At 36.5% G+C, this 20,263-nt stretch overlaps 1 protein-coding gene across 2 annotated transcripts; it reads right to left on the bottom strand.

The window, feature by feature from the left end:
• Positions 1-76: 76 nt before the first annotated feature.
• Positions 77-19,416, bottom strand: LOC141415534 (rho GTPase-activating protein 20-like). Of its 2 annotated transcripts, XM_074052321.1 has the most exons (8): positions 17,707-19,416; positions 16,658-16,821; positions 11,945-12,082; positions 8,675-8,716; positions 7,965-8,043; positions 4,636-4,713; positions 2,422-2,488; positions 77-371 (listed from the first exon to the last, which is right to left on the bottom strand). In XM_074052321.1, the coding sequence occupies exons 1-8, from the start codon at positions 17,869-17,871 to the stop codon at positions 196-198; spliced, it is 909 nt and encodes a 302-aa protein (XP_073908422.1). In that variant the 5' UTR covers positions 17,872-19,416; the 3' UTR covers positions 77-195. The 2 variants fall into 2 exon arrangements, with proteins under 2 accessions (XP_073908422.1, XP_073908423.1); XM_074052322.1 differs by lacking the exon at positions 4,636-4,713.
• Positions 19,417-20,263: the final 847 nt, after the last annotated feature.

Here is a 20,263-nt window from a genome sequence, read left to right as displayed (position 1 = left end):
TAGACAAGACTTGGGTCTTAACTTCAGTCTTTATAGGCATTCTAAGCCTGATTCTGAGTGAGTACTCAGTTCCTGCATATATCATCTTCTGCCATAGGGAGAATAATTATGTGTCATGGATTTTGTTGGTCAGAAATGGAGGTGTGAGCTAAGAGATGGCACTCGAAAGATGGGAAGGAGGTACTCACTGTTCCCCTACTTGCCTTTGGGTGGGTGCTTTGGCTGAAGAAAAAAATATCCTTCCAGATCTGGGGACATCTGCTCCTGGAAGGAATCCTGGAGGGTCCGAGAGGCTAACTTTCTTGGTCCTTGTGGCATAGACGCCTTATATCTGAGATGGTTCATTTTAATAGTGTACAGATACTCATGTCCTATGTGGAGAAAATTAAAATATTGATTCAAACTGATGGTGATGGTTGTGATCAAATTTACCTTTTGCTGAGCTCATGAACAGTGATATGAGCATTGTTCTCTTGGGGCCTATGGAGTGAAGAAGGCTATGTTTCCTGCATGAATTATGCACACTCACTGAGGAGACCATTCAAAACCAGGAGCCAAAGCACAGGAGTTTAATAAAGAGATTTTTAAAAACTCAAATATTTTGCCTTGCTTGGAATGCATAGATTCACCACTGCATTGTTTAATGGTGACTTTTGCTATGTTCCCATCTAAGACTATTTAAGGCCTTCTAGTTTCTGCATTGACATCACACAGGTTTTGATATCTTCGGCATTTTGCTTGACTCCTCTAACCTTGTAGTCATCATTTTACACACCTATCATCCCGATTGCAGAGACTTATAAAGATGTAAGAAAATACATTGATGGATATTAGCTACTAATATTCTTTAATAATCAAACTATACATGCCAATAATTGCTAAGATTAACATTTTGCTATACATGATGTCAGTTTTATCTAAGGATATTTTATTTCCCTCATCAGTTCTCAAGTCAAGGCTACTCCTGAGTAGTGGACTGGTTTTCCTCATCTTTCTCTCCCACTGCTGTATTTCTGGTGTTTCCTCACAGAAAGGGAGTAGAAAGAAGACTGCAGGGTATTAGAAATCAGAAACAATGTGCAAAACACTGCAAGGAGGGAAGTCATACCCAGAGTCATCAGGAGCTGCATGGCTAGTGACTTGTTTTGCTCTTTCATCCTTTGAATTACTTCTTTTACAAAGAATTCTCAAAGGTATTGTAATGAGAATTGAATTTCAGTATCTAGGAACAGCATATAAGCTCCCATTCATTAATTTCTCATTTTTTACTGATGTTACTTGGTGACCTCTTACTTTCCTTTCCATCTGGCAGATACAAGTCGAAGCTGCATTCAGAACAAGAAATATGGCAACTTCTGATTTTTAGAATAAAAAAAATGCCTCTGGCATCAATGTAATAAAGCCAAGGCATCAGGATGACCAACAGTTGACTCATACTTGAGAAATGAGGTTACATCAAAAGTACAGACTCAGAAAAGCTGATAGTGGGTCCTCATGAATACTGGGACCTTAGAGTTCTTCAGAGCCAACCATATGTGAAGGTTTTTCCATCCTTAAAATTATCAGTGAGACAATGTTACTTATCAAATTAATATATTATATTAAGGTAAATATGTTTTCAATACATCGATCTCCAACTTATTTCATTGTCCTAATTTTATAGTAATGTCTACATTGTTAAAAAGAAAAAAATGCTTTATGATTTTCACCAGAAATCATCTCCTTTTCACTACAGCATACACAATTTGTCTGGCCCTTTCTATGCTGGAATGGCTTTGTTTCTTCAACCACACTTGGTGGCCTATGAATTTTGTTTCCAGCTAATTTGTTCTAATGACTATTTTACAGATGAGTAGACTATCAGTAAATATGAAAAGACCTGCTGGAAAATGCAACCTAATAAATGATAAATTCAGCATGTTCAGTCAGGGAAGCCTTTGGGAACCTGATTATCTCCTTTTCCGTTTATGCTGAGAAAAGTCCTGACTATAGAGCTTGTGTCAGTTAAATATTTGTATGTGGATTTACAATCCTGGCTGAATTTTAGAAGGTCCTTACAAAATAGAGGCTCCCTAGTCTGTAGAAAAAGGGACAGTGGAGTTTTACTGAACAGGAACAATAGGGATAAGGAATTTGCAATTTAATTTAAATTTCTTAGCCAAAATAGTTCTGTTCTTGTTTTTTAAGAAAACATTCTTTGTGTGAAAAATCAGAAGAAAGCTTCATATTTTTCTGTTCAACTATACCAGAAATTTTTGAGTAAGGAGATGTTTCCAGGTACCATTATAGAGTAAGTGCTAGGTAATTATTTCTTAAATGTACAAGAGGTATTTAAGTGTCAGAGAACAATCAATACTTTGAGACTAAGAGGTACAACTTTGAACCCAATCAATCATATTTTAGATTTTTCTTGACATTTACCAATGAGTGTGAATGGGGCTTCTTCCTTTCCAGAAATGAAGGACAGCAGGTACTCCTTCTCACAGCCCTGGGAGACAAAACAACTAAGGATCACAAAAAATCATTGACAATAGATTCTTAAAGAACACAGTTCCTCAACAATTATGTGTTTCTAAAAAGGAAAGGAATTTGTTTCAGTATAATTGCAATTGTATGCATGTGGTGGCCACAGTTTCAACAGTACTGATTTTAGTAATTTCTGTGTACTTTCAAGCCTCCAGTTGATTGCTCCAGATTCTTGCCTCATGGCTTCTGAAGGACCATGGATCTACTCTCCACAATGCAACCAATCCATCAGTTTCTGAGTTACCCAGAGAATAAGAAATCAAGCTCATGCTCCTTCAATAAGGATGGAAAGTCTAATTCCCAGTGTCCTTCTTTCTGATATCACCACTGTTTGAGGAGAATGTTGGGTTTTGCCTCCACATGTCCCTCTACAGACAAACTTGTTGCTCAGAGAGCCAAACACATGCCATGACTACACCTGAGCAAAGTAAAACTTAGAAGTCATTGCAAGCTAACCAACTCTGGGCAAAAGAGACAGAAGCTCAAGAGACCTTCAGAAGATGTCAGAGGGAAGTTGCTGTTAACTTTTAGTCAGAGCAGCCCTATCCTGGGGGGAGAAGCTTTATAGGAACTCTACCTGGGAAATGGGCCAGCAGAACTATTGGCCAACAATATTGAAATTCTACTTAAAAAAACCTAGGTTACATACATTCCATTGAATTATTTTGGAGTACTAAAGGAGGAGTTAAAGCATAAACATGTTGCAAATGGAGATATTGGTAAAAAGTACACATATGTGCATGCTACATCAGCTCAGTAGTGAGTGGCAAATAGGAAGTAAGACCTCATAAAACATATTTTCTTATAAGACAGGCATTGGATATTTGTTGTTGAAGTCACTTACATCAGGCACACATACATAACCTAATAACCTCTATTCTTATATTAAAATAGAAATTCTTTCATTTGTAGTGAGCTGTTAAGCAAAGGAAATTCACAAATATTAACTAAATGAACTGTATTTTAATTGACTCTCTCCATTCTGTCCCTAAAACTACTCATTCTCTTCCAAGATTTAATTTTATGCAGATTACATCCTACAGATAGAAATTAGTGCAGAGGTGTCTGCTTTACTAAGAAGTTATAAATTTGGCTCTTTTTCAATGTATTAATAAATTCTACTCCTATAAAAATGGTTTATTTATTATTCCAAATTCTGGCTACCCTGAGTTTCTAAGGGACTTGATTATACCACCCAGTCAAATTTAAATACAAATCTTAGAGATCGTGTCACAATATCAAGGAATTTTCACAATGAGAATTTTATATAAGCAACCATGTTAGCCCATGCTTTTTTCATTTCCTATTGGTCCACAAGTCATTTAATTTAATAAAACTGAGTTGTATCTTCCTCCTCCTTTTTTCCAGCCTTGTCCTCAAATATGTGCACCTTTTCTACCAAAAATGCTTAGTTGCACATTCCAGCACCATCAAAACATAAAGCAATAGACACCTAAAAGCAAAACAGGATGAAAGTGGTGCACACACAAATGCCCCCAAGTCCATGGCTTTATCCAAACTTGTTTCTCTCTTTATCAGTTATTTAAAGGTATCAGCTATCTAATTCTTGGGACCAATATCCAGTGAACCTGGCTCCTAGCCACATGTTCTTTATGTAAAAATGTATAATAAAGCGTGTACTGTAGGTTTCATCACATTCAGATTGTGTCTTCTGGTGAGAATCTGAGTAAACAGGTATGGGAAAGGAGAAAACGGAAAAGATGATACAAAAAGAACACTCTAATGAAGGAGGCGAGAACTTTCTATTACAAATCTCATACAAGTTTTATTGTATATGCTTATAATCTATAAAATCAAAATGCTTGTTATTAGTTTTCTACAGTTATAGCCCAATTCATTAAACTATGACTTTCAATTGGCATGAAAGTTAAAATGAGACTGCAAGAACAGTCCTCATATATAGACTAATCTTATTTCATAGCTGCCTTCAGTTCCCAAAAGTGAGGTTGGGGCAACATTTGACATTGATATCTATAATAATCAAATATTATATGATGATATTTATTTATATGTATACATAAAAACAAATTTATGAATCTCAAAAATCTAAGTTTCTTTCAATTTAAAAATTATTTGTAAGTAACTTACACTTATTCCTAGCATTGAAAGTGTTTTCTTGATAATACCATTCACTGTATCAGTACTTGATGCAGTGACAGCAACAGGCTATGAAAAATAAATGAGAAAAATGCTATAAATTAAAAATTCCAAAGCATGTGGAATTTTTACATTACATACTTATGGTCAAATTATTATCCATATTCAACACAAAGCTTGCTTTCAAGTGATGACTTCATAAAGCACATGCAGAACACAAACACTTGATAAATGTTTTTCAGTCCCTTATATAACAGAAAGTCACTAGAAAGCATTTCAGTATAACACATTTCTTTTCAAATAAAGGATTTGAAATATAACATCTTTGTTAAGGTAGAGAAAATTTCAGTATTCAAAGAGGGCATGGGGACTGGTCTTGAGCACTGTGAGGTTACTTCCATAATCATGGGCCAATAGTTTCAAAAGGGGGAGCTGAATCCTTTTCCTTGTGTTCCCAATTTGTGTTTTGATATTATGGCATTATTCCTTTGCAAGTTATGTATTCAGTTCCACTAAAATCCAAAAAAAACCTGTCTATTAAGGACATTTTCAAAAAACCACAATGGAGAGAGCAGTTTCTTTGCAGAGTTTGTTAGATTTTCATTTTTGGTATTTATTAAAATAATCTAAAAATCAAAAATGAAATCTTTCATATTTTCCTCCATTCCCATCTGCCACTGAATTAAATCATTTTTCCTACATATTACATTCAGATATACACTATAAAAATAGAAAGACAATTTCTAGAAAATCTGAAAATAATTAAAGGAATTCTGAGTTGATACCATTGAACCATCTGAATTTCAAAACACATTATCATAAAATAAGAAAAATACTCTGCATGTAGAGTTTGTAACATATAAATCCACAATGAGTTTTGTATCATTTGATAAGCATGATACATGGACATGGCATGATAAGCCATGTCCATGGCTGGACATGGTGTCACACTCTCGAAAGCCAGCATTCCAAAGCCTAAGGCGAAAGGATTGTGAGTTTGAGGACAGTCTGAGCTACATACCAAAACGCTGGTTAAAAAGACAAACAGCATAGGTGGGCACCCATAGGCTTTTAAATGGTACTAAAATGAATTTATGGAAACTCTTTTGTAATTCATTGTGTTTTATTTTATTATGGACTAATTGGCTGACAAGAAAGTTGGCTCTGAAAGTGCTCTCACATTTTTTTTTTTTTTTGCCCAGCCAAGCCTTGAACCACAATGCTTCCAATTTCTGGCTTATAAATATCTATGAATACAGGCTATCCACCAAGTCTGGACAGGATTCATTGGACATTTATAAACAAATAGTCTTAAATTAAATTCATTCTTACAGCCTAAGAATTGTGAAATTTTTTCTGAAAACCCAAAAGTATGGCTTAGAGCAACAAAACTGTGAGAAGTCAGTTTTTTATGCTATAATAGCTAGAGAGTACAATTGAGCTTTAGCTTCAAATTTAGTTAGAAGTAAAGATTCTGCACTTTTTAATATGTCAGGAAAGTCTCCCTTATAATTTTAAAATTCCATCATTAAATGTTTTACGGAGAAAAAAAACTCTTTGTAATGCTAATCATTTTCTAATTTATATGGTTTGCAAGACAGTGTGTGTTCATGAAAGCTGGAACAGGGTAAGTAAAAATAATAATCCAATAATATTTGTATTTATTCTAGATTGTGTTCTTGTAGACAAAATGGGTAAATTTGTCTAGTCAAAGCTCTTTTTAAAAAAAAAAAGAATTTAAGTGATTTTTTTTTTTTGATGCTGAGGTTTGAACTCAGGGTTTCACATTTGCTAGACCAGCACTCCGCCACATGAATCAGGTCTCCAGACCTTTTTGCTCTGGTTGTCTCAGAGATAGGTTCTCAATGTCTGTCCAGGACCAAGTGAACTGTAATCCTCCCATTTTATGCCTCTGCTATTGTTGAGATGACAGGCATGTGTTACCATGCTGATCTTTTCTTCTGTTGAAATAGGCCCTCAAAAACTTTTTCTTTCCCCTAGACTAGCCTGGAACCACAATCCTCCTGATCACAGCTGCCCACCTAGCTGGGAAAACCAGCACATGTCACCATGTTCAGCTATTACTTGAAATATGGTCTTATTAACATTTTGCCTGCAATGGCCTCAAATTGCAGTCCTCCTGATCTCAGTCTACCAAGTAGCTAAGATTACAGACATGTGCCACTAGCACCCAACAACAAATAAAGTTTTAAAAATATTTATTAAAACATTTGCGAATATGGAAATGTGGCTTTTTCCCATTTGGATGGGCTGCCATGCACAAGATGATTTAGATCTTCATATTATGAGATAAAAACCAGTGCACTCAAAATGTTTATTGTTTCGTAAATTGGACCTAAGTATAGTTGACTTTTTAAAATGTCAAGAAGTTTTCCATGACAAATTCTAAATGTAACCACTTGTCACCACTGAAATCAAGCAGAGAGACAAACATGTGCTTCCTTACATGAGAACTATCCACAATTCATTTGGTGCATTAAAAAGGTCAGAACAATCTTTTGGCTTTCTACTGGTACTATCCTTTTCCTCCTTCAACACTATCTTGTGCAATTTAGAACCACTATACAGAACTAAGGAACATAAAAATACCTAGAATAGTTTACTTATTGTTGTGAACATCCTGGCTACTGTAGTATAATTTTAGAAATTAAATGCTATGTACTATTGAAGGTACAGGATTTTTCTCAATAATATTAAAAAAGATGAGGTAGATATATCCTGATCCCTTCAAAGTTTCATCCTTCTTAGCTGGCTCTATTGAATCTTGATGTTTTTAAGAATGAAAGACCTATCAAAACTGCATATGAAATAATTGTCCTGGAAAAGGGAATACTATTGGGGTGAACAAAAAAATTGGAAGAGGAATAGTTGATAAAATTTTATATTGGCTGGGGAACTATGTTAGTCATAAAGCATTTGTCTAGCATGCATGAGGCCCTGAACTCAAACACCAGCACTGTACAAACACACATACACATATTATATCAAATCTACATCACATATCATATATAAAAACAATATTGAATTTGCTGAAGTTGCAGAATGGGAATTACAAACAAGAAAATCCTCATTCTAATGAAATACATAAGTATTTAAGGATAGAGAGCCATGGTGTATGTAACTGACCTTCAAAAATAAGTGTAACTAAATGCTTTCCTAAGGAAAGATTCCATGTGATACTTGATAAATTCTCTCTCTCTCTCTCTCTCTCTCTCCCTCCCTCCCTCCCTCCCTCCCTCTCTGTCATTATGTCTAAGTCAGGAACTTGAAATTTTCTTTTTGGTCTGAAAAAAACTTACAGAGTGCTGGATGTCTTTGATGAAAATCTGGAGCTCAACACTCTTCTGGTGGTCCTTCTCTTTTATTAGACTGATGCTTCTAAGGATTCGATACAAATAGTAATATGAATTAGCTAGTTGCTTATTTTCTAATCAACATATGTTGTTAAAATTATTCATCTTTATTACATTATTTTTAAAAGCATATGAAGAAATTCAGCCAGATCAATTATGTGTTTGAAAATAAGCAAAAATATTTCAGGAAAATGAGATGTACCCCAGTAGATAACAGTTTTCCCTGTGATGTGACATTTGAGAAGAAAATCCAGTCCTTAAGCATTCTTTCCTGGATGCAATGACCTAACACCTTCCTGGATCCAAAGGTAGGAAGCTGCACTATCTTTGAATTTTCTCAGTAGGATAACTAACATATGTTTGTGGGAATTTAGTGTATGTTTCAAGAATAACATTGGCTCCAATATATAGGTTAAAGAGAATAAAAGGGTAACAGTTGTAAACAAAACTTCTTCAAATATCAAAAAAAGCATACATCCAACTTGAGAACACTTTCTATAGTAGCAGCCAGGGTAGAGGCAAGTAAGAATTTACTTGAGGCTAGTCTAGTAATTGCTGTGAAGAAAAAGTGGAACAGTTTGGGGGTACTGGCTTTGAGGGACATTCCTTCTTTTATTACAAATTAAAAAATTCAGATATGTACACTAGCAAAATACCTTTCAAGGAATGAGTGCCATTTTTCTTTTTGTTCCGAAGAGCTACAATTTAAAAAGTGAGAAAAAGTAAACAATATAACATATTTATGCTAAGATTTTAAGATCATCATTTCACATAAAAATATTAGCAACCCATTGTTACTGCTGTGTGTACAGGTGAGAGTAGGATCCTGCTGATAAATGGATTAAGGGACTCTGCTCTTTACAGGTGATCTTCCAGTTATGGGAAGTGGATGTTATGTTGGAAGAGATGTTGGTTTAGGATTTAAACACTGGATTGCACTGTGCCCTGGAAGTTATATGGCCACAGCCACATCACATAACTGCTCTAAGCTTCAGTTTCCACCACTGATAAAGAGGGTAATTAAACCTCAGGAGCTTGAAGTACTATTCAAACATAAAAAATACTTTTGTTCAGATTCAATCATACTTAAGAAATTTGTCCTTTTATTTTTATTTTATTTTATTTTTTTGTGATAGGTATTTATTTTGAGATTTGGTCTTGCTTTTTGCCCAGGCTGGTCTTAAACTTTTTTTTTTCATTTTTCTTTTATTATTCATATGTGTATACAAGGCTTGGTTCATTTCTCCCCCCTTCCCCCACACACTCCCTTACCACCCACTCCACCCCCTCCCTCTCCCCCCCCCTCAATACCCAGCAGAAACTATTTTGCCCTTATTTCTAATTTTGTTGTAGAGAGAGTATAAGCAGTAACAGGAAGGGACAAGGGTTTTTTGCTGGTTGAGATAAGGATAGCTATACAGGGCATTGACTCATATTGATTTCCTGTGCGTGGGTGTTACCTTCTAGGTTAATTCTTTTTGATCTAACCTTTTCTCTAGTACCTGTTCCCCTAGAAATTTGTCCTTTTAATGGACTACCCTTGCATCGGAAACAATAATAAATTTTTACAGGACAAAAGTCCACAATGTTTTATTTCTTTATACAAATTTCTTCTTAGAAAACATGCTTCATTAGTGTGATCCACTGACCAATATCAATTCACCTGTAGCTAAGTTGCTAAAGATTAGTATCTCCTTTTCTATTTTGCAGCTGTATTAAATGTTTAAAATATTTTAATAAGAATTCATATATGGATTGATCACATTTCAGCTATTTTTAAAAACTAACATGAAATTGAACATGAATGACTTTTAGTAAACTCACATTATTTTGTATTTGTCATATTATCTTATTCCCCAAAGCAAGTCCTTTACCTACTAATTACTCTCCCCATTTTCCCTTGCCCTTTTCTGACACCACATTTCTTTATCTCCTCATTAATTAAACATTTATTTGGTTTATTTTGGGCTATTTTGACCAATGCTACTGTGAACATTTGTGTACAAATTTGTGTGTGGAGGTTTGTTTGAATTTTTCATGGGTCTACATTGAAAAGTGAATTGGTGTATAATTTGGCAGCCCTATCTCAAAATTAATATGAAAGCATCAGACTTTTTATGCCAGGACTGTCACATTTTGTATTTCTGTCAGCAGCAGCTCTTTCACTTTGCAGCTATCTGCTACTAGGACCTGTTTCATTAGGAGTGTGGAGCACCCACACAGACCCTAACTTGCCTATGTGCATGGGGACCACTTCTAATTATGCCAATTTGAAGCAACCTAACAATAGCAAACAGAAAAGGCATCAGCTGCTGGGCATTTTTGTAGCATTATAATTAAGTGTAAATCTAATTTTCACATTTCATCCCCTCAAAAAATGTTTTTTGGGAAACTCTCTCAATCTATTCATATATGCCCAATTTAAATTCCTTCCTCAAACCTGCAACATGGAAGAAATATTAAGCAATAAGAACCAATAACCTCTAGAGAAATTAGCCATGGAACACAAGACATGAAGAGATTGATACAAAAATGGTCTTCATCCCAATAAGCTTTGGGAAGTTTTGTTTGAGTCAAAACCTGCATCATTTAATTTAGTAAAATTACAAAAACTATTTTTGGTGGTAGTGAGGTTTGAACTCAAGGCTTCATGCTTGCTAGGCAGGTGCTCTACCACTTGAGCCATTCCACCAGCTCCTAAATTTATAAACATTTTAGCATTTTAGCTAGTTGTCTCAATCTTCGGATGGTTCATGATGCTTTGGCAGACAGGGGTGAGGTGAGTAAAGATGTTGAGTGCCTGAGATGAACCATCCATGTGTAAAATATGTATGAAACTTGGTGTGTAGCTGTTCAGAACATCAGACCTATGTTGTGCAATCTCTGTGAATTACAGAGTATGAGCTGAAGATGGCTAGGTAGACAGCCAAATTCTCATTTTCATGTCAGTCTAAGAATGTGTTGGAAAAGTTATCTGTATTGCATGAATAAACCACTATTTCAGATTGTCTAATGCTACCACATATGATGTATATTGTCTATTGACAACAAATATGATAATCTGTCACACAGTCAGAAAGGAATCCCAGTATTTGATGGCATGATTATTTTTATTTGTGTCATTAAATATTATTTCTTTGAGGAACTAATTTGAGAAGACAAAATGAATTTTTCACACTTAATTGGACTATTCAATAATCCCTGTTGAGGAAAGATCTACTTTCTTCACAGATAAGACCTGATCATTATAGAGAGAGGATATTAGAAAAGAGGCCTAGTTCCTTGATCCCTAGTTTCCTTTCACAGTCCCCAATTACCCACTCACCCATACAGGTTCTGGAGCCCTATTGAAAAAGGATAGATCAAAAAGAATTAACCTAGAAGGTAACACCCACGCACAGGAAATCAATGTGAGTCAATGCCCTGTATAGCTATCCTTATCTCAACCAGCAAAAACCCTTGTCCCTTCCTGTTATTGCATATACTCTCTCTACAACAAAATTAGAAATAAGGGCAAAATAGTTTATCCTGGGTATTGAGGTGGGGAGAGGGAGGGGGCGGAGTGGGTGGTAAGGGAGGGGGTGGGGGCAGGGGGAAGAAATGAACCAAGCCTTGTATGCACATTTGAATAATAAAAGAAAAAGGGAATAAATAAATAAATAAGAAAAACTGCTGGTGAAAACCTGTTTGACTATTGATTCCCTTGCATATATTGACAAGCACAAACCTTTTTGGGGAAAATGCAAGACAAACGAAGGATCTTATGAGTTCACAGCTTAATATGTAACCAGATTAAAATATTTTCCTGTGTTAAATAACTTGTGGGAAAACTTTAATTGCATTTTTTATCTGTGCTAGACAATATAAAAGTGACTGTATCTTGTCACAGGTAACCAGTAAACACACGGCCAAGTTGTGGGTCTTACGGGAAGGTGGCCCTGAAGTTCTCCATGGGCCAGCCCAAGTAAAAGGACTTCTTTGCACTGTTGTGGCCTTCCTCCACTTTGTCCATCCATAGGTTCTGCAGCGGAATTATGTGTTCGACCTTGAAGATTTTCTTATATCTAGAAAGATAATCAAGCACAGGCTTTATTTATGTTTTAAATGTGGGAACAGCTGTGATCATGGGAAGATCTAGAACTTGGCATGACCATTCCATCTCTAGCAGTCTTAGGGACTGCTCAGTGATAAGCTAGATGGGGCTCAAACAAGGGTCAGGTGGGTGAAGCCTAACCCAGGAAGCACTGAACAAACAGGTGAAGACCTGTCCACACTGTTTCTCTTGATGTTAAGTATTGATCAAGCATCATACTCTGTAACTTAAAGATATTTTTAGAGAACCATTAGTTTATTTAATTTCTATGTCTTGTCTCAAAAGAATTTCAGGGGCTAAATAAAGATTCCAAAGTGTATGATTTCTGAAAACAATTTTTTACATATGACAGACAGGGCTAGAAATATATTTATCTTTGTTCAGGAGTTTTAAAATACATTTCGGTCTTAGTTCATATAACATGTATTACCATTAGCAAACAGAATATTTTACATTTCGTATCTAATTAAGATTTTCCTCATATTTTTTTCCCATTGTTTCTGTTTATGCTGAAAAGCCATAGCCTACAACCTGAACCCAACTTAAAAAACAGAGAACAACAAAAATAGAACAAGGCAAATCACAGCAGAGACTACAAGGACTTCCATGTGAGTGATGCATATTCAATATGTATATGGTTTTCTCCCTTTGTAAATACTTCGTGAGACTCTAATACTATTAGTATCTTAATAGTTATAAAGCAGATTATGTTTTAAAAATAACAAGTGAGTTGCAATGAAAAGAATCTTGTCCTATCTAGTGTTCTAGTGAATATCTAAAGTGATCATGAAGGTTCCATCTTCAAGGGAACAAAATTTTCTAATGTACAGGTTGAGAGTCCCATATCAGAAAATTAAAAATTTGAAATGCAAACCTTTATAACCACCAATATGATACCATGAGTAGAATATTCCACACATGATGTCATGTGACATGTCAAAATCAAAATAAAGGCATGTAATATAAAATTGTCTTCAGGCTACATCTATTAGTTCTATGTGAAATGTAAAGGAATTTCACATTTAGATTTGAATCACATCCCTAAGACATCTTGAGTGGATATTGAAGTTTCCAAAACTGAAAACAAAAAATCCCCAAACCGAAACATTTCTGGTCACAAGTATTTTGGATAAGGTTGTTTCCTCAACCTACAGTATTAAAACAATGACAATCTCGTGAACTAACTAGGACTCTTTTCTTCATTAAAAATTACAATAACCTCATACTAATATATACTATGAACATTCTGCACAAGTGGAGCCAATATAATGCTTTGTGAGCAAACAAACATTTAAATTCCCTTGAATCCCTGCACACAAAGTGAAATTCACTCATTTCCACAAAATACATGGGGCAATTGATCAAGTCTTTATTCCACTTGAGTTGGTTACTGCCTCATCAATCTCAAAAGTGCTTCCAAATGAAGCCTGCGGTAAGCTGAGGTAAAATGGAACACAAATCAGTCCTTTTAAGAACTGAGTCTGTGTGTGGATAAGTAGGGAAACAAGCCACTAAATTCTGATCATTAACTTGAAGGAATTGATTGAGGTCACAACACATGCTTTCTCAAAGGGGAACATGTAAGAGAAAAAAGTGTTTGTTATTGCAGGGAGTGAGTAGATGTTTTTCTCAAAAACATATTTTGTCATATTAATGGTGATCATGAACATACTGAAATGACAATAATTATGGTTACTTTCATAAACATTGTGATGAACGCTAGTATTAGCTGCATTCGGTACTGATAGCTATCTTCTCAAAAATAATTCTGTGTTTTCTGTATCATAAGGGCCTTGCAATTATAAGCTTATTTCAAATGCATGAAATCACTTATAGTTTCTAATATTCCAAATGCATGCAGAGAATACATAAAATATTAGTCATTTTTTGGTGGTACAAGTTTTGTCCTTAGGACTTCTGGCTAGATAGGCAAGTGCTCTACCCCTTGATCACCATCTCTCACCCATTTTGCTCTGATTACTTTGAGAAGGCTCTTGTTTGGTGCCCAAGCCAAGTAGGACCATTATCTTTTTATGCTTCCTGCCATGGCTAGAAGCATGAAAGGGGTCAGACACTGCACCTAACTGGTATTGGACGTGGAATTTCACAAAGGTTTTGCTCAAGTTGACCAGAAACTGTGGTCCTCACAAACTTCCAAGAAGCTAAGATTAAGATGTGAGCCACTGGAGCCTGGCAGAAAATCTTCTTTTAAGAACTGAGTCTTTGAAGCAAGGAATTTACAGTAAATGGATATAAATTTAATAACATTATGAAAAGCCTTTCAGTGAATGCAGTGGGTGATTTCAAAAACAGTAGGCGAAAAATGAAAAATTGTTGCACATCTTAAAGGATAATTGGCCAATCAAAATAAAAATTCAGTTCTTGAGTAAACGAATTTTCTAACTGAAAGGACATAGTCTTTATATGAAAGGTTTCCGAAGAGCACTAAGTTTTGTAAACTCATTAAGGGATCAGCAGTATTCAGGACAATAAATGGCCTCTGGTAGGAAATGCAAGGTCTACTCTCCCTAAATACTCTCATAATTACAAAGGTTAATAAAAAGGAGAAAAATATGCTCGGTTTAAGAATAGAATGTGAGTGGTCTGCAAGTTCCTAAGAAGCCGAGAATGAGCACTGTGGTAGTTTATCTGTCAGACTGGGCACAGACAGACAGAGGAGGCTTCAAGTTTGGATGAGGTGACCTGGACTTGAGTGACTTCCTGCAATTTCCCAGGGCCTGAATTGGGACCATTGACTGAGCCTTTCTCAGCCTGTTTTCCTATCTAAAAACCTGCCTTCCAACAGACACCTGCAGCGCTTCACAACCCTGAAGCAAGTGCCAATGTCCACCCTGTGCCTGCGCAGAGGGCTGCTACAGGTGGGTGGGGGACACAGGGGAGCGCAGGAAGGCTGCGTGGGGCGGGGCTGGGAGGCGCTTCGCGCATGCGCAGCGGCCGTGGGCGGAGCTGTGCCATTATTTTTGAAATGTCTGGCGGGAAAACTGCCGCAGAAGCCGCTGCTGGAGCAGTCCTAATATGGTCCCCACAGTGGTTTTACCTTGATAATAAGGTGAATGCAAGTAGCCTAATGATTTAAGACTTGTCCTATGTCAGGCTCTGTCAGGAAATTTACCCAGGACCTCCTGCCAGGGCCTACATGGTCTTTGTGTCTCCTTTATCACATTGCCACCTCTACAATGTCTGTAAGCTATTTCTTTCATCCTACACATCCTTAATATTGTTATATTTGTCTAAACAGTTTGGCTTAGTATAATACATCACAGGAAATATGCCCCTGGTGAATCATACCCATTAGTGTCACTTAGACGAAATAAAGCATTTTACAAATTCCATACACTATCTTTCATGTCTTTCCTATAATATAACAGAGCTGAAAGGCAGTAGCAGGGCAGTAGGGGAAACTGTTTTTCCAGAGGGACTAAAAGGCTTCTGGATGAGATTTCTTTTGTCTTTCATGATATGTGATAAATAATGAAAACAGAGTAGACAGGTAAATAGATGACCAGGCCAGTCAATTCTTTCCATTTCCCTGTCTTCAGACAACTAAGTAATCACCATGTTTTAGGCTGGGTATTTGTGTTCAGTATAGAAATGACAGTGTGCCCAGGTGGTTAACTTATCGCCTGTGTCTTTCATAGCCAGTGTCATGCCCAAGACAGAAAATCAGGAATATTATCCCCTGGTGATCAAGAATATTGCCTCACCTGACTGTTTGCTTACTTCCAATGCTGCCTGCTCTCCCATCCATTATCTATGCAATAATAGCAAGAACAATACACTAAAAATTAACTTCTTTGGGTACTTCTCTAGTTAGCAATTCAGAATAATATCCCAACCTCTTGCTGTGACCTATGGAGACCCTGTACTAACAGATTTCCGACTTCTGAAATCTCCCATTTGATGTTGTGCCCATTTATTATGCTCACATGACATATGGACTTCAATGATCCCCTTTCTCTAGAGGGCCAAATTGAACCCACTTCAGGCCTGCTGCTTCCTCTGCCTGGTGTTAGGATGATTGCTGCTGTTCATCTCTTAGGTAGAGTTTAAATGTCACCAGTCCATAGAGACACATGTGGTTGACCTTGTCTGAACACTGTCTTATCTTCTGACATGTCTTCTTATTAGAAGCAAAGCCTAAAATTTTCCCTTTTGTTTCTTATCTGTATATAAGACCTGGGAATAAGGTCACTGTGTGTCCTTTCGCTTGATTTCTTTTTTTCTTTTGAGATGTTTCCTCACTATGTGTCCCAGACTTGCCTGAAACTAAAAATAGTCCTGCCTTTACCTACAGAGGGCTGGGATTACAGATACACATACAATGTCTGTCTGATTCTGTTGATTCTTGATTGATTCTCTGTTGGGGCACAGAACAGGATCTCTACAAATGCTTGTGGAATAATGGAGGAATCAAAACATTTGCATACAATAACAAAAAACTTTGATTTCTTATATAGTTAGTAAAAATCCATATTATTGAAAATGCATTTTGTGACAATCAGGGGAGGATTTAGTGCATATGTACCTGCTATTCAATATAAGTAATGCATCGCTGAATAGGAACAGATGCCTCTTCTTCCTATGCCAGCCATTTGTCAGCTTCACAGGGCCATGGATGAGGTGTTTTCTCTCTGTGACCTCCAAAGATGTTTTTTCATTCTTAGTTTCCCTTTCAGTATAGATGTCTTCCTGATATACATTAAACAACACACAACAGCTAATCAATGGCAAAATAAGGGACAATTAATTATGCCAAATTTGAAAGGGGACAGTATGCTAAAAATGATTGTCTTATTTCCCAAAGCAGGACTCAATCACTGAAATTCGGGAGTCATTGAGTACCAGCTTAAATAGCTAGCAAAGAAGTGAGGTCCCTTAGTAATGGGGATGAAGAAAAGATTCACAACAGAGCCCTGGGACTTGCTTGTCCTGAGAGTATTAAAATATGGGAGCAATAAGCCATGACAAATGCTATAGAAAGACCAAGGCAGTTGACTACTGAGAAGTGAACATTGGTTTCATCAACATGACAGTCACTGCTAAATATGGCAACAGTTTTTGTGGAACAATATGAAGACCTATGAAGAAGTAGTTTCAATTTGGTGGAATGTTAGCATGAAGACTTAGGTAATTGATTCCCATTTTATCTATATCAATTTCAAATCATGGGGGGAAGTTGCTAAAGAACCACAAATAACGTTGGAAATATCCAAAATTTCTTCGAATTTTGCCTGAGCTCTGGTGCCCTTCCAACAGGTCTCTGTGAACAACATACTTAAAACCAACTAGACTGAACATACCATGAAATATCATGCATTAACTTGGAAATAACCCTCATAGAAACATACAAAATTACTTCCCATGATGCCAAGGGTGTGTTTTCCCTTATAATACAAAGCCTATTATGTTGAGTTCAACAGCAGTAAATAGTATGAACATGAGTAACTTTTCATGAAACCACTGCTGAAGGCAAGAATTACTTCACATGTTTGAGAGGAGATAGGATAGAACCAATCTTGGGACCACCAGACAGTTTTAACAATCAAACTAAAAAATAGTATAGGAAAAGACTACCTTGCCCAGTGAAGCATCAAGTATAGAGTTTAGTATTGGAAAAGGATTTCCACTTTCCTCCAATTCTTGACTCTGAACACGGCCCATGGCTACAGCACTTGGAAGAGCACTGTAGACAAGCGTCTGAAGTCTGTGAAGGCTGTGGCAGTTAAGCTCACTGACCATTGTGATGTCAGAGTTCTAAGGCTGAGACATAACTGACAGATTAACACATCTATTTCACTCCTAATTTGTTAACTTCTTTTTACTTAAAATTAATCTTTTTGAAATAGTGGTACCATAATATGCAGTAAGAAATAATATAAAGTGCATCAATCTTTTATTCAGCTCTCCCTAATATATCCCCAAACTATAGTACAATAGATCATAACCAAGTGTATTAGTCCAATTTCCACTGCTACAAAAATACCTGAGGGTCAGTAAATTATGAAGTAAAAAGGTTATTTTCTTCATAGTTGGGGGGGGGGCGGTTGTTGAATGTCCAAAATCAGATTGATCCCTCAATTTGGTCTCTGATCAGGGTCACCTTGGTTGTATCATATCATAGTGAATGATAAAATGGCAGGAATATGTGTGAGACATCATAAGGTGAGACAGAAAGTCACATAGAGTGGAGTGGAGCGAGAGTTTCTCTATTGTAGCAATTCTCTTGTGTGAACTCACCAGGGTCTCTACAGACTTAATCCCTTCAGAGGGCAGCACTCCAATCACCTGATGATCTTCCTATAGGACTCACCTCTTAAACGTCTTACCATCAACATGGTCAGACTGTAGATTAAGCTTACAACACATGAATCCTCAGGTGACAAATCAAATCAAACCATACAACCAGGATATTCATATAAATAAAAGATGGTTTATATTACCCTCTTGCAGCCACACCAAGTGCCTTCTCACCTCCATCAACTTTCTGTCACTTAGCAACCCATTCCTACCTTCTTCATTTCTGTAATTTTGTCTTTTTAAGAACGTTGTATAATCAGGACCATATACTATATTGCATTTTTGAATTTTCCTACCACTTAGCATAATTAGTGATCCTTTCATACTATTGCAGGCAATTACAAGTTCATTTCTTTCTATCGGTAATATTCTCTACAACAGTTTGTTTCAATATTCTCTACAGCAGTTTGATTTGTTTTCGTTTTTATGAACATATACTCATTTTACATGAATAAAATTTTACATGGGGATTCCTTGTGGTATTTCTTTATATGCATATAATGTACTTTGATCACATTCACCTCCTCTTCATTGTGTCACATTTCCCTTCCCCTCTTTTTATAGATTTTAGTGTGGTTTATTATGTTATTTTCATACATACATATAGCATATTTGTATAATTCACAATTTTGTTTAGCCCTTTGCCTTTTGGAGAATTTCTGTGCTGTTTCTACACTGGGTGATTACAAATAAAACAATAGGATTTCAAATCCAGCTGTCCTAGGATCATGAAGACAGGACAGGGAGGGAACCTAAGTCCTCTTACATGAAGTGTTTTCCTCTTAAGTTGATACAAGAAAGAGTAGGAAATACTCTGGAGTTAGTAGGTATAGGTAAGAACTTTCTCAATGAAACCCCAGCAGCACAGCAACTAAGAGATAGCATAGATAAATGGGACCTCATAAAACTAAAAAGCTTCTGTTCATCAAAAGAAATGGTCTCTAAACTGAAGAGAACACCCACAGAGTGGGAGAAAATATTTGCCAATTATACATCAGACAAAGGACTGATAACCAGAATATACAGGGAACTTAAAAAACTAAATTCTCCCAAAACTAATGAACCAATAAAGAAATGGGCATGTGAACTAAACAGAACTTTCTCAAAAGAAGAAATTCAAATGGCCAGAAAACACATGAAAAAATGCTCACCATCTCTAGCAATAAAGGAAATGCAAATTAAAACCACACTAAGATTCCACCTCACCCCTGTTAGAATAGCCATCATCAGCAACACCACCAACAACAGGTGTTGGCGAGGATGCAGGGAAAAAGGAACCCTCTTACACTGTTGGTGGGAATGTAGACTAGTACAACCACTCTGGAAAAAAATTTGGAGGCTACTTAAAAAGCTGGACATCGATCTACCATTTGATCCAGCAATACCACTCTTGGGGATATACCCAAAAGACTGTTACTCCAGAGGCACTTGCACATCCATGTTTATTGCAGCACTATTCACAATAGCCAAGTTATGGAAACAGCCAAGATGCCCCACCACTGACGAATGGATTAAGAAAATGTGGTATCTATACACAATGGAATTTTATGCAGCCATGAAGAAGAACGAAATGTTATCATTCGCTGGTAAATGGATGGAATTGGAGAACATCATTCTGAGTGAGGTTAGCCTGGCTCAAAAGACCAAAAATCGTATGTTCTCCCTCATATGTGGACATTAGATCAAGGGCAAACACAACAATGGGATTGGACTATGAGCACATGATAAAAGCGAGAGCACACAAGGGAGGGGTGAGGATAGGTAAGACACCTAAAAAACTAGCTAGCATTTGTTGCCCTTAATGCAGAGAAACTAAAGCAGATACCTTAAAGCA

This window comes from Castor canadensis, chromosome 13 (assembly GCF_047511655.1).
Source record: "Castor canadensis chromosome 13, mCasCan1.hap1v2, whole genome shotgun sequence".
Classification (NCBI taxonomy): Eukaryota; Metazoa; Chordata; class Mammalia; order Rodentia; family Castoridae; genus Castor; species Castor canadensis.
The sequence above is the reverse complement of the archived record's forward strand: the minus strand, read 5'-3'. Positions and strand labels throughout refer to the sequence as shown.

Coding starts and splice junctions, on each gene's coding strand:
- LOC141415534 (XM_074052321.1), bottom strand. CDS start 17,871: ATGGTCAGTGAGCTTAACTGCCACAGCCTTCACAGACTTCAGACGCTT. Junction 8,717..11,944: donor AACTTCAGGGCCACCTTCCC/GTAAGACCCACA, acceptor TTTAAATTGTAG/CTCTTCGGAACAAAAAGAAA. Junction 4,714..7,964: donor TCAAAGACATCCAGCACTCT/GTAAGTTTTTTT, acceptor TATTTTTCATAG/CCTGTTGCTGTCACTGCATC.